The sequence below is a fragment of the Ctenocephalides felis genome, unplaced genomic scaffold (assembly GCF_003426905.1).
Source record: "Ctenocephalides felis isolate EL2017-DRISC unplaced genomic scaffold, ASM342690v1 CF-g0.4_SCAFFOLD_00845, whole genome shotgun sequence".
NCBI lineage: Eukaryota > Metazoa > Arthropoda > Insecta > Siphonaptera > Pulicidae > Ctenocephalides > Ctenocephalides felis.
Window position 1 is genome coordinate 13,810,458 of NW_020536999.1, and position 16,290 is coordinate 13,826,747.

At 29.8% G+C, this 16,290-nt stretch overlaps 1 protein-coding gene and 1 non-coding gene across 2 annotated transcripts in view; one reads left to right on the forward strand and one right to left on the reverse strand.

Annotated features, from left to right (window-relative positions):
- The first annotated feature begins 674 nt into the window (after positions 1-674).
- LOC113363328 (sphingosine kinase 2-like) overlaps positions 675-16,290 on the forward strand; it is a 40,940-nt gene continuing 25,324 nt past the window's right edge. Inside the window, exons 1-2 of the mRNA XM_026605823.1 lie at positions 675-1,500; positions 8,461-8,714. Of these exons, the coding sequence (XP_026461608.1) occupies positions 874-1,500; positions 8,461-8,714 (881 nt within the window). The 5' untranslated portion in view covers positions 675-873. The remainder of the gene's footprint in view (positions 1,501-8,460; positions 8,715-16,290) is intronic.
- Positions 9,559-9,629, reverse strand: Trnag-gcc. Its single transcript has one exon. It is a non-coding gene; the product is annotated as a tRNA-Gly (tRNA).

Consider the following 16,290-nt stretch of genomic DNA (forward strand, 5'->3'; position numbering starts at 1 on the left):
TTCTTTCTTTGCTTCGCAAGGAGCGTCCTTGGTGATAATGTATATTAAATCATTACTAAAAAAATGTAATTTAGATATTATAGTTACTAAAAACCAGTTAAAATATGATACGAGATGACAAAAACTACAGGCAACATTATTGGAGCTATTATTTTGGGTGGAAAAATCCAAGGTAATATTGTACCTTCACCGTGGATACAATATATTAATTTTTTTTGAATTTGTTATACCGTTTAAAAGACTTAAATTTTCAATATTCCTGTGTGGGAATTGAGACTCATACAATCATTTTATTTAAAGCAGTTCTACATTCTTTGTGGCTCATATTGATGTATATGAATTTTGGTGTGAAGAGTAATTTAAAAAACAATAATTATTATTTTTAGGTAAACGGTAAATATTAGTAGAGGATATTGAAAAATTGTAGACGTGGGTACAGGACAATGTTTTTGGGTCACCCAGTATATATATATATATATATATATATATATATATATATATATATATGTGTGTGTATGTGTGTCTAAGATTATATAAGAATGACTATCCGCTTCCTAGTTTATATACTCTCGCACTATTTCTTTAGTCATGTTGGCAACATTGCTCCGTGACTTCACTCCGTTCACCTGTCAAACTGTCAAACTGTCAACAAGTGTTGTGTGGTGGGTGTACACCGAGGCGAATGCCAGTCGGCTCGGCAATCGTCTTTGTATTCGTATTTCTGCTTATCCCATACGAATCTTATACGGCTATTATTTAAATAACGTTCGATTAATGCGAGCGCTTCCAGTGTGTGTGCACCATTCACCGATGGCACAGCCTGTCGTTGTTATTATTGCACAATTGTAGGCGCGCGTTTTGTTTTGACAAACGATGGGCGATTCGGCCAAGCAGGTCGAAGCCGAAAAATCGGCGTTGTTGTTGGAAGAGACATTTTATATACAGTCGAAGAAAAACACGGTTTTTAAAGTGAGGTTAACGGAGAAAGGGTTGAGTTTGAGAAAGGAGTGCAATGGGGCTACCACCAAGGAGCAGACTATATGTCTGGATGACATTATCGGGTGCAAGTGCATGCGGAGCAGACGCCGCAGGAATGTAGGAGGATCTTGTGTTTGTTCGAGGTCCCCGAAGTCCTCAGACTCTTTAAAAGTTGTCGATGAAAACTCTTTAGACGGGGACGAGTCCGATTCGAGTGCTTATTTATACATTTATGCTTATACATTAAAAAGACGAAAACGTGGTCTGGCTAACACCAGTAGGGAACGTACTTCGATAACCTTAAGGTTCAGGTCTTTCGATAAGTACGAGGATAATAATAAAGAGGCACAGAAATGGAGATACGCTCTGAAATGTTTAGTGCGCGGTATGAGCCCTACAATGGACGTTATAGACCCCATCGATACGAGAAAAGTGCTCATTTTGTTGAACCCTAAATCGGGCCCTGGAAAGGCCAGGGAGTTCTTCCAGAAGAGGGTTGCTCCGGTCCTGGCTGAAGCAGAGGTCAGTTAATAAAATCTAAATAATTCTAAATAATCTAAATATTTATTATTGAGTCTGTATATTTTAAAATTATACATGGAAATCATGAAATTGACTAATGTAAACATAAAACTAGTTATAAGTGGCATTTTGCCTTAAGGCAAGTTGTATGAACTTCCCGAAATGTGTAATAATTGATTTAACCCCCGAAATTGAGATTTAGATATTTAGATTAATAAATTTTCAACTGCACGATGTAGTCCTGATATTATTTAATGACTCAAATTAATGATAACATTTTTTACACAACTAGAGAATTTTGGTAAACTTATTTTTCCGCTGATTCCAAAAATTGGATTTTAAAATTTGTGATATTAAAATTTTGACTCATCAATTCACAAAATCGACTTTCGACACAAATTTTGATTATACTATTTTTTCAAACTCTGACGAATTTTTAAAATTAAACTACTTGCCGAAGGACCGTAAAATTGCAGTATGTTCTATAAGACCATGATATCTATCAACATAAAGTATTTCATCGAAAAAATTTCAACAGTTAATTACGAAGAAACGACTGGACCGATTTTTGTCCAAAACTAATCCGCACGATTCCCAAATATCATCTTTAATAGTTCGAATAATTTTTGAATTTTTTAAAAATTGAGTCAGAATTTTTGACTGAAGCATGGACAAATTTTTATCTCTTTTCTCTTAATTACTAAGAAACGGCTCGGCCGATCGTCGTACAAAACTGATAAATAATAGTCCTCATCGAGGTACATCGAATAGCTTTTAAATTTTTAGAATCGGTTCAGGCGTTTTTGAGAGAACGTCGATTTAAATAAAAAATCTGTTCACACACATACTTTTTCCAAAGTTAGTCCCATTCGATTCAGAATGGCTTGAAACGTCAAGAAAACATAAAATTAGCAAATGGGATTTTTTTTATGAAAACATGAACTTCTCCTTGGGGAAGTTAATAATAATAATCAACTCAGTATATATTGCTTATTTTGCTAGTCTACCTTTTGATGTATCATTTTACATTTTTTATCAATATTGTTTTTTGTAAAAATATCTATTTCTCAAATTTTTCTTGAAGTAAATCAATAGGAAATTTAAAAATTGCAATTAAGACACTCACTCGACAGGTCTCCTTTTGTTAAATCATTTTTTGTCAAAATATTTAAATTAATTGAAAATTCAAAAATTTCCAGTCAGTTTTGTTTTAAAAACGAACAACATTTTTTGTACTAAAGTCTTTCTAGTTTTTCTTGAAATAAATTAATTGAAAATTTCAAAAAATGCTTTTAAGACTATCTATTATAATAAACTATCCTTTAACTGGTGATGGAAAAGATGCTGAATAAATACATAAAATAATTTAAAAGTGGAAGTATTTAAAGCAATAACACCAATTTTTAGAGTGCTTTATTATAAAAAAAACATATAAATATTAAATGGTTTTAAATGATTTGGTAAATATAAAAAACAAAAATACGTTTCCAAATTGAAAATAACCCATTTGGGGATGCAATATGAATCGGCAATTACAAGAATCACATAGGAATCTAACATGAATCCAATTGGATTTTTTTCCCTCCTTTTGTATATATATGCCACTTTGCATTTTATTATTATTATTATATTATTATTATCTTTTCATTACTAATATTATTATTTTATTTTATTTATTATTATTCTTCACTTATTATTTTATTCCACTTTTTTGCTTTTCTAGTATTGTTCTTCACAAATTTTATTTATTTTATTTAAAAAATTTATTATTATTATTATTTGTTTTTATTTTATATTAAATCATCATCATACGAATATTATTTTAATGAAAATACTATCCTTTATTTTACTAGATGTTATATTATTTAGCAGTTGCAACAAATATTGTAATTAAAAAAAAAGAAATTTGCATTTTATAGAATTTTGTTCATTTTCCGTTGTTTTAATTAGAAATCTTTTTTTTACTAAATATTTGAAACATTAGGTGATCGTACATACGTAATTTATACTTATAAAAATAACTAAAAATTTGTTAAACAAAATACTTATATTGTAAAAATCATTATAAATTAACTAAAAATAATAAACAATAAATGAATTATGATATATTATGAGCCTTGTTATAATGATATTTTTGTACTGACGGCTTGTAAAATAATTAAATAAATAATTGGCCAGAGGAAAATCTTGGATTTTTTAGAAGCAATATTTGTCTCAAAAAGTCTTGACTGACAATATTATTTATTGTAAATATATTTTAGAACTAGAATTATTTTTTCAAACCTTATACATACACATACAATTTACTACTAAAGATAGATAGATTTCTTACTAAAGTTTTAATTATAAAGTATATTTTTCAGATTTTTATAAAAAGATAAAAAAATTCAACTCAATTACTCAGTAATTCTGATTTAAAAAATTGCTTTCGGATTTTTATAATGTCCATATAATATTTATGTTAAAATTTGATTGAAAAAATTAATAAAAATATGCTTTTTTGGGTATAATACAAAAAAATTATTATATAATAAATTTAAAAAAAAGTATATATAATATTTTTACTAGTTTGTTGTGATATTATTGCGTTGTTTTTAATAATACTTTGAGTACACATAATTTTGGCAATGTGCCAACAAGTTGTAATATACTGGCTACTTTTTTAATCAGTGAAATGTTATTCATGTTACTATTTGTAAATCATTTACATTAAGATTTACTTTATTTTTTTTTAACCTAATATTAATTTTCTTCTTCGAAACTTTCAATTAACTTTGCAATTGATTTAAATTGCAAAATGTATTAATCGTACTAAAAAACAGGATTTGTATTTAATTCTACGGATGCTAAGTTCTCTCAAAACTGCCATTTTTTCTACATTTAGCTCTGTTTTCGAAATGGCTGGACCTGTCTTTGCCAAAAACTAATAACCAATTCTCCGAATCATTACAAATTGAATGTGTTTTGACTTATTCAAATCGGATGCTCCGTTCTCTCAAAAACTCAATTTCTATTTTCTGCGCTCTCTGCTCCGTATCTCCGAAACGGCTGGACCTGCCTTTGCCAAAGACTAATCAGCACATCTCCCTATCAATAGAAATCGAATGTTTTTCGAATGTGAACGACAAATTGTATCCATACATACATACACACACATACATCAAATTTTTCTAAGATATGCCAAAATGTTCAGCAACCTCTAAAACGTAATAAAGATATATAAAAATTTTCATTTTCGATTTTTGGATGATTGCAATATATTACCCTAACGGTTATATGTTCAGACGAAGAAAAAAATCTTTCATTTTATTTTTTTAAATATTTAATTTTAAATTGATATAAGAGATTTTCGTTCTATCTTGATTTCTGGATCGGTTTTTGATAATGTTATCAGATGCCATTGCAAAGGTCATTCAATGTGAACGTCTTATCGATGTTTTGACTAAACTTTTTTGATTTTCTTATCTCGAAATGTATTATATTACACCTTTGTTGTTTTTCAAAAAAAATATTTGATATAACTAAGTATTGAATTTATTGTTAAGATGTTTATATATAAACATCTCAACAATTAATTGAAATATATTTCATTTCATTTTGATATTATATATCACGTTAAGATAAGTGGTTAGGTAAATTTTCACTATTTTTTGGCCATGAATTATAAGAAATTTAACTCTTGTTCAGTTCTCTTGCTAATTACTTATTCACCACTATCGATTATCTCGTCTAAATTAAAATTCGTAATATCAACAAAAGTACTTTTGTCTGCCATCTCTATGAAATTTTAATATTTCAATTTATCATAGTTTCCTCGATTATATGTTGCGGGTTTGGATAATTACAGTTGGATGGTTTGTTACTTTAAAACTACTTATAAATTCTATTACAAAAGTTCGACTTCAATGTAAACTGTAAACGATGGTAATTTATAAGTTGCTACTGGTCAGGTCGACATTTTGGCATTTTAACAAGACTTTTTCAGGGTCAGTACCGAATTTTATTATTGATTTTGTCTAAATAGTAATGGACTGAGTCTAGGGTTGCAATTTATTTGGGAGATGGAAATTTGTTATTATTAGTTTATCAACATTTTTGAAGTTATTCTATAGAAATGTTCTGAAGAGTCTGAAAATATTCTGGAATTGCGGATATGTTCTGGATTGTTCGGATATATTTTGGATAGTCCCGGATTTATTCAGGATAGTCTGAGAATGTTCAGGACAGTCTGAAGATGTTCCGGACAGTCTGAGGATGTTCAGAACAGTCTGGAAAGCTTCAGGATCGTTTGAGAATGTTCAGGATAGTCTGGGAATGTTCAGGACAGCCTGGGAATGTTCAGGATAGTTTGAGAATGTTCAGGATAGTTTGAGAATATTCAAGACAGTATGGGAATGTTCAGGATAGTCCGGGAATGTTCAGGACAGTCCGGGAATGTTCAGGACAGTCTGGAAATGTTCAGGACGGTCTGGGAATGTTCAGGATAGTCTGAGAATGTTCAGAACAGTCTGTGAATATTTAGGACAGTCTGGGAATGTTCAGGACAGTCTGGGAATGTTCAGGACAGTCTGGGAATGTTCAGGACAGTCTGGGAATGTTCAGGACAGTCTGAGAATGTTCAGGACAGTCTGGGAATGTTCAGGACAGTATGGGAATGTTCAGGACAGTCCGGGAATGTTCAGGACAGTCTGGGAATGTTCAGGACGGTCTTGGAAATGTTCAGAACAGTCTTGGAAATGTTCAGGACAGCCTAGATTTGGGATACAGATATTCTGGAAGTGTTCTGGGTACTCTGGTAGTGTTCTGGGTACTCTGAAAATGTCCTGGATACTCTGGAAATGTCCCGGGAACTCCGGAAATGTCCCGGGAACTCCGGAAATGTCCCGGGAACTCCGGAAATGTCCCGGGAACTCCGGAAATGTCCCGGGAACTCCGAAAATGTCCTGGGAACTCCAGAACTGTTCTCGTTCAAGATTAGTTTGAAAAAATTCTGGATATGTCTTGATCATTTAATGCCCTGAAATGCCTAAAAATATTTTGGATTTTTTGAAAATATTCAGTTTTTTTTTAAATCATTTTGGATTGTCTGAAAAGTTCTGGATTGTTTGAGAATGTTCTAAATAGCCAGGAAATGGTTCAGATATTCTGGAAACGTTCTAGATATTTTGAAAGCGTTTCAAACCGTCTGAAAATATAATAGATAATGTGATTTTTTTTGGATAGCCTGCAACTTTTCTGGATAGTCTGAAAATGTTCTAGATGGTCTAAAAAAGTTGCAAATCGTCTAAAAATATCCTAAATAGTTTGAAAATGATACTACCATTTTTCTAAGCGTTCTAAAGAGTCTGTAAATGTTCTGGGTAGTGTGGAAATGTTCTAGATAGTCTGAAAAAGTTGTGGATAGTCTGAAAATATACTAAATTGTGTGAAAAAAATTGGGCCTTCTGAAAATGTGGTAAATAGTCTGAACATGTTGCTAGCTGTCTGCAAATAATCGTCTGGAAATTTTGGATATCGTCTGAAAACGTTGGAAATCGCCCAAAAGAGTTGCAAATTGTGTAAAATGTTACAAATTCAAAACTTTGAAACGCAACTATTATTCTTTTATTTATTTTTATGAACTACAGAATCGCAAAATTCAAGAAATGTATTTTGAATGATTTCTAATTTAGCTACTTAAATATGCAATACGTTTTATATCAATAATTCTTACGATAATGCTCAGTATTAAAGTATAAATATAATATCTATACTAGTGGGGTGTATGGCATCGTGCCTTAAGGCAAATTGCTGGAACTTCCCGTACCGTAACGAAATGTTCGAGGAATACTGAATGTTCTCAAATAGATCATTATAAATATTGTAACATTGTCTAATATTTATAAGAATTATATAAACTGAATTGCAAAGTTGAAATTATTTGTTTAAAGTATATTAGAACTTTAGTCAGAATTAAAAATAAAATCTGAATTATTTTCGATACACAAAAAAACTAAAAAATTAATTTTCTATTTTCTGCACTCTTTACTCCGTATATCCGAAACGGTTGGACCTGCCTTCGCCAAAAACTAATCAGCTCTTTTCCCTATCAATAGGAATCGAATGCGCCCGAAAACGTGACTGGAAATTTGTATCCATACATACATACACACACACACATCAATTTTTTCTGAAGTATGCTAAAACGTTCAGAAACCTTCAAAACGTCGAGAAGTGTAAAAATTTTCAATTTCGATTTTCGGCCCATTACAATAACTTACCCTACGGGAAGTTAATAAGTATCATCAGTAAACTGGGGAGTAAATCAGTAAACATATTATTTAACCCCTTCGCTTACAAAGACGCCTCAGAGGCGTTCAAAGATTATCGGCCCAAACACAAATATGACGCCTCAGAGGCGTCGCAAGGTTATCGGCCCAAACACGAATAGGACGCCTTAGAGTCGTCGTAAGTCTACCGGACGAAACATAAATAAAACCTTTCCGAAACTTGGTGAAGCATATACATACATCGTTTGTAAGAAGTTTTTTAAAAAAATACACATTATAATGTCTTCAAGAGAAAATTTGTGATGAATTACATAGCAGTGATGACTTTGCTACCAGTAGTACTGACAGTAGTAGTGACATACTTTTCGCACAAATATATAAATTTATAATTTTATGTATAAATTTATATATTTGTAATAATCAATTCTCAGTTTTATTTAGGAATCAATGTAATTATTTATCAAACATCTTGCAAAGTTAATTGTACCGAGCACGTGTATACACAAACTACAGGAATTGCATGATTTGTACAGTTTCGAACGCCCAGCAAAGTCGTTTAAGTACTATGGAATGGTATACTATGAACTTCTCAGATCTTTATTAACATTTCTTTACAACTACTTGTCCCTACCACAAATACTTTTCTATAACATTGTATGACATCGCCTAATTAAAACAATTCTTTCCCCAGATACCCTACGACCTGCACGTGACCCGCCGGGCAAACGACGCCCGCGACCTGATCCGCCGCCGCTTCTTGAACTCGAACAACCGGCAGCAGTGGCGGTGCATCGTCGCCGTCGGCGGGGACGGCCTCTGCTACGAGGTCGTCAACGGGATGTTCGAGAGGGAGGACTGGCGGGACGCCGCCAATGCGGTCCCGTTGGCGATCATACCGTGCGGCAGCGGCAACGGACTGGCCAGGACTATATGCCACTTGTACGAGTAAGTAGAAAAATAATAAAAGTAATAATTGATCATGGTCAGTGGCGTCGGAACCGCGTGGGCTGTGTGGGCTTGAGCCCACGCATGAATTTTGATGGGGGGGCTCAGCCCGCCCATCAATTTCAAAAAATTATATGGGCTAATATCTCTAAAAAAACGAGCCCACCCATCAAAAATTTGGTTCCGACGCCACTGATAATGGTAATTGATTGATATTAGTATTGTGTTAATAGTGTGTTAAGTTTACACACTATAAGCGGGGCGGGTAGAAATACCCGTCTCGAAGATTCGTGCAGGTATCTAGTGTGACATTAACGTTATAATCAGTCTACATATGTTATTGAAAGAGTTAGTTGATAGTTTTTGTTTCGATTCAATCGATTTAGATCGAAGGGCCTTGATTGAGATGCATGGTTGATTGATTTGTTTCCAAGTGGAAAATAGCCCTTGCCCGGCAAAGCTGCACCAATAATATAATAATATATTAATATAATAATATATTAATATAATAATATATTAATATAATAATATATTAATATAATAATATATTAATATAATAATATATTAATATAATAATATATTAATATATTAATATAATAATATATTAATATAATAATAATACAATATAATAATAATGCAATATAATAATAATACAATAATATAATAGGTCAGCCCTATTAGATTAATTCTAATAAAAAAATATCATATTCTTATATTCTGTCCTCATCTTATATGAAAAATATTCGTAGCTTGTCACTGTCGTGAAGTTTAATAAAAATTTTAGTATTCAAATATAATTATTTTTTTTGTTATTATTAAAAAATAAATTTAAAAAAAGTTATTTTGCATCGGCCGGGAATCGAACCCGGGCCGCCCGCGTGGCAGGCGAGCATTCTACCACTGAACCACCGATGCTTCGATAGAAAATGTTAGTTTATTACATGTACTGCTGATTCGTTGCTATGAATAAATGATAACTTTCACAGCAGCAAACTATAATGATGCATGGTATCGTATCGTAAGGCAAATTGCTGGAACTTCCCATATAGCAATTTATGATTTTTAAAAGCTTTTTGAAAATTTTCAAACTATTAAATTTTTTCGATAATTTTAAAAAATATTTTTCTTGGGAAAATCGATCTTTTTGAAGATCTTTAATTTTTTTTAAATTTTAGACTGTTTTTAATTTTCTTTTTTTTACCTTAGAAAGTTTTCAAAACGTTTGGCAAATTCAAATTTCTCAACTTCTTTTGACATTCGACATATATAAAATTTTGGAATGATTAATATTTTTGAAAAATCGACCTTCTTGAAGATCTTTAAATTTTTTAAAAAATTTGAAATTTTTTGTGAATTTTGAATATTTTTGAAATTTCGGACTTTTTTTAGTTTTCGATTTTTTTTGACGTTTGATAAATTCAAATTTTGGAATGGCTGGATCTACATTTGCCAAAAATCAATCCTCATTTCATTGGTAATCGAATGTTTTTTGAATGACTCAAATAGGTTGATCAGCTCTCTCGAAATCGTCGACGAAAAATTATAGCCGCACATACATACAGACACACAGCCACATACACATACATCCATTGTTCATGAGGTCTTGAAACTTCAAATGCATGGTATCGTGTTCTAAGGCAAATTGCTAGAACTTCTCATACGAAATTTTTAAAAAAATTACATTTTATTCGTGAATTTTTATTTTATTTGAACATATTTGACAATTTTGAAAACGTTTGACAAATTCAAAATTTTGATTTTTTTTTGAAAATTTTGATTTAACATTTTACAAATTTAAAATTTTGGAATCATTAAAATTTTTAAAAAATACGACTTTATTAATGATTTGTAAATTTTTTGAAAAATCGGATTTTTTTAAAAATTATAACCTTCTTGTAAAGATTGAATTTTTTTTTTTAAAAAAAACGACCCTTTTGAAGATTTTGAAATTTTGAATAATTTTGAAGTTTTTGGGTTTTTCAATTTTTTTTTAAAGCATGTGTGAAAATGTTTTACAAATTCAAAGTTTTTTTTTTTTTGAAAACTTCGATTTTTTGACATTCGACAAATTTAAAGTTTTGGAAACATTAAAATTTTTGGAAGAACCTTTTTAAAGATTTTTAAATTTTTCGAGAAATCTAAATTGTTTTGATAACTTTATTAATTTTTGAACTTTTAGACTTTTTTAGATTTGATATTTTAACATTTTTGTTAATTTTGAATACATTTTACAAATTCGAAGTTTGAAACGGCTGGACCTACATTTGCCAAAAATTAATCAACATTTCAATAGGAATCGAATGTTTTTTCGAATGTCTCAAATAGGTTGATCCGTGCTCTCGAAATCGTCGACAAAAAATTATATCCGCACACAGCGACATATACATACATGAGGTCTTGAAACGTAAAAATATGCAAAAAAAACATTTTCAATTTTGTTGCGATTACTAATACTTACTATACGGGAAGTTAATAAAAAGTAGAAACATATCAGTAACTAATTTAAATGTTAATATTATAATTATTAAAACTACAATCTTTGTTTTTTAGTTCTCAAGAATATACATATCTATTTATTTATTAGTCATAATGCAGTTTATAGAGTGTAAACAATGACATCATATTAACGATGATATGAATTGTAAACAGAGTTATAAAAATAAAAAGTCACGTGGATCATAATTATAGAGATGAAATTAATTCTTATCCAAATAATATTTTGAGATTTATTTTTATAATATATAATTGTGTGGAGGTGCTGGTTACCTTTAAAAATAAATTTAGGAAAAAGGGTCAAAAAAGGATCCAAATCTTTAGAAGAAGGTATTAACATCACCAAGTATCATCAAGTGTCTTTTCTATGAATTTTAAGATCCTGATGGTTCTCTCTATGCTGCCAATTGTTATTCATTGACATTTAAGATTAGTTCGACATCACCATTGTCAGAATCTTTATTTTACGAATCAATAAATATTTATTGTCTCTATCGTATTTACGTCTCTATTACTAAACAATTCACACTAAAGTTGGTGTTTATTTGCATCAGAATTTCGGAATCGCTTTTTTTGCGCAATCGACCTTTACAACAAATGTATTTATTATCTTCAAACGCGCAATAGAAATCCATTATCTACACAATTTACATACACTATTTCGTGGATGGCGGAGCACAACGACTGTTTATATTGTTATTGTATTGATGCTCAATTTATAACTAGAGGACTAGTAAAATTTATTAGTAGACTCTGAAATTAGGTGCGTGGTGTCAAGGCGTAATCTTTCCTAATCCGAAAACGAAAAAATTTTTTTTTCCTAACTTCTGATTCTAATTCTACGCTTTTTAGTTTTTTAATTTGAAATTTGGTATTTTTACTTATTTTATTTTATTGTTCTTTTATATTGTTGGACCTCTAAATATGTTGGTAGTCACAAAATTGTCATATACCTACTCCTATGGTGTTAAATTTTGCTTAAATTCTTGATACTGTCAACGTCTGAATACTAACTCCAAACAACACAAATATCTAATTGACATTAGTTTGCCTAATTTATTTTTAAGTGCAACTTTAGACTGAACATTCAACATTGTACGCAAAATTGGCTGTAAAGATTGCGATGCAATTTATGTAGGTGGAATAGGACAGCATCTAATAAAATCTCTGAAACAACATTGCAACAATTCCAAAAATAACTAGTGGTGCATGGCATCGTGCCTTAAGGCAAATTGCTGGAAAATTAAAATTTTTGACAAAGCCTTACAATTTTTAAAAACTTTGAAAAAATGAGTTATTGACAATTTTGAAATTTTTGAAAGAAATGACTTCTTTGAAAAATTTAATCTTCTTTAGATTTTGATTTTTTTTAAATCTTTTGAACAATTTTCAAAGTAATGGGTTGATCTGTATTGCAAAAATCGTGAACGAAAATTTTCATCCGCACACACACTCACACATATATTCATTTTTTAAGCTATGCCCAAACGTTTAGAAACCTTTAAAACGTGAAAATACATAAAAAATTTCATTTTTGCGAAAAATCAAAATCAAACTATGGTCACTGATAATATAAAAAAATATAATCCACGTTGCTGCAGTACTATATCATGAGTCGAATACGTCTCAGAGACGCTTTGCAGAATCATACTTCATTCTAATGTCTAAAAATAGTATGAACTAGTAAAAATTATTAAATAATATTAAAACAATTCTAAACCATTCCGATAAGATTATTTATTTTTTTCCTAAAATTTCACTTACCACTTGACTGTAATATTTGAAAACAAAATTGAGTAAAACAAAATATAATTTCAGACAAACTTAATCTAAATGACAATGTACACTTATATATAAAATTCTTCTGTACGGGTGTATGATTTGATACTTCTCCTGAACGGTTATTCTGATTTTGATAATTATTTTTAGAGTTTGTCAAAGAAAATTTTCAAGATATAATGAACAATAAAACTATAGTAATATTGTAGAAATAAATGGAAAAAATTACAAAAAAACACTTATCATTGTTTGACATTGAAAACATTTGAACTGTCACCTGCTAGAATGTTTTTCTTTGAATTTTTCATACTGCTTATGCTAAGACCATAAACGAATCACAAAGGCAAGACATTAAATAGGGCATTAAAAAGTATTATATAGGATAGGATATTAAAAAAATAGGAATATTTGAATTGTAGACGTGACAACAGAACAGCGTCTGTCGGGTCATCTAGTATATATATATATATATATATATATATATATATATATATATATATATCCATTTCTAATGGATTACGAAATTCGTTGATTGTTCGATTGCAAATGCGCGATAAGATAAAAACTAATGTACTTTACGAAACAATATATGATGTTCAATAGTCATTGTTAAATATTGCCCATGTGTGAATTGAAGCATCTGATATTGTTGAAGAGCTCGTATACACTTTTTTTTTCTTTTTGACATCCTGTTTTTTGGTATTTCAAAACAATAACATTTATACGAAGTACGATCACAAAATAATGTTAACTCGCATTGTAAGCTATGAACTAATCATGGGTTCGAATCCACTTTTGGCCTACTCGATATCAAGCAGTTCAACTCGAATATATAGATCGCAGATACTATGTGTGTTCGTTACAGTGGTTGACCGCTGGGTTGCCCTTTCGCGAAAAATATACTAATTTAGGATTTACAATAGCTTATAGAACACGTAGTCCTGGTCGCTGTTAAATAAATAAAATCATTGCAATATTTATTTTTCACAAGCTCTTCTATTACTATCGTCTGAATGCACTGATGTGTTTCACATTTGTTTGTTCAACTCAATGCTATATTGAGTTGTAAAATTTATTATTATTTATGAATTTAACACAGATTCGTGAAGGTTTCTTTTTATTGCTAATTATGGATAAATTTAACCATGACACCTGTGAAAAATGAGATGTTGAGAAATGCATTGTAATCATGATGAACAATTAGTGATACTTTTTGCGCCTATATTTATAAATACGGGATATAATAACTATAGGATGATTTTACCATATAATAAGTTATTGAGGTTTTTCCAGTTTGATCTTTTGCTATAGGAATTTGATTTTTTTCATTTTAATTTTAATTGTTGTTAAATCCCTATCACATGCTTATAAATACGAGATATAATAATTATGGGCTTTTAGGCTTATTACCATCTAATATTTTATTGAGGTTTTTTGCAGTTTGATCTTTTGCTATAGGAATTTGATTTTTTTAATTTTAATTGTTGTTAAATCCGTATCACATGTTTGATTTTTTTAAGTTTATTTGATATCTGTATATTTTGGCTGACATTTGATCCTTCACCTGATGGAAAATAAAATAACCAATCTAAAATAGAGTTAAGATCAACATTATTATTTTTCCAGCAAGTGTAATTATTATTATATTAATATAATAATAATTAATTAATTATTATATTTAAAAAATTGCATATCATTTTAGGCTTATTAGTCATTGGAGATTTTGCAATCTATTATTTCTTCAAGCAAGTGGAATTATATTTTTCACATTTATATTGAGCTTTTTTTGAACTGTTGAAGCTAAAAATATAGTAGTGTTTTATAAAAGCTTAAGAGTTTCACATTACTGATATTACTTTGGACAAAATTTTATAACAATACTTCAACACAGTAAAACTATTGGACCGACAAATTACAGAACAAAATGGATTAAAATTGCGGGCGTTCCAGTTAAATTTCAGGATTGATTAGTGAGATTACGTCCAAATTAAACTAAAAAAAATCATGTTATTTATTTTTAATTAGATCCGAATTCTTTGGATAAATTTTTGGGATTACCGTAAATCGAAGAAAAAAGTCGCCAAGGCATATATTTTAGATGGGAGCCAAAAATTGTAGTTATATTCCATTCAAACCTTAAATTTAGAAAATTTGGTGTAATCGTGTCATTATTTTTGATTGTGATTCTATAAATATTGTTTACGATTACAGATCTAAAGCCTATGAACAAAATCAATAAAAATTAACCACAGTAAACAAAAAATAGTCACTGTTTTATCAAAGCTTTTGTAGAGCAACCTATAGGTTGCATTTAAGGCTTATAATTTCCAAACAACGCGAGAGCTTTTTTTTCTAATTTTTTTTCAGGATATTTAAGGTAAATACTTACTCCGTTTCGGCTTGAGGTCAAGGTATATGTATATTGTATGTGTGTGTAAATTAAAATTTGAATCCGTTTGACAACAAACATTTTAATTATTTTTTTATAAAAATGTATATCAATCCAAAAATAAATAAATCCGGATTTAAATTTGAATCTGATGGATCGATCAGTAGTTCAATGCTTTTGATTAAAATGCTTTTTTAAAGTTTTGAATACAAGAGCACATTACAAAATTTATTATAAATAACCAAGTGAATTTTATGCATGTGATACCCTATTTGATATTACGTCCTATTTGCCTTAACATTTCAACATAATCTATGATTCTGTATTTAGGAATGGTTTAACTGGTCATATGCTATTGCCGTAATTAATATTTTCTTGGAAAATTCTCAAGAAAAATCTGATTTTTCGCACTCATCGGGTTTATTGTATTTGGTTTTGATTTGTTCCAAAATATGATTTGTAATATTTAATTTTTTTTTGAACTGTCAAAAAAAATTGTATGATTAATTTTAAATTTATTATGTCGCTTTTACTTTCTGATCTATTAAATAAATCATAAAATATAAAATAGATTACAATAAGAGCTATCCGCAAGCCTGAAGTGCACATTCATCTCATATTTGTCAACAAATCGTGCTTGAATCTTGTCCCGTTCTTGATGATGAAAATAAAAATAAATCTCTCTATTATTTAGTAATTACTATTATTAACGTACCAGCCTTATTTATATCTACTTTTCCGCATTATCTTTTATTTTATATCTATGCAAAGTCTTTTATTAACAACATGCATACAGTAGTAGTGCTTTAGTACTGATAGTTCATATATAATACCGTTTGATCATTATCTTCAGTAATAAGTCGGACACACCGGCTGAACTTCTCGAATGCTAAAACACGCTATAAATACATTCAC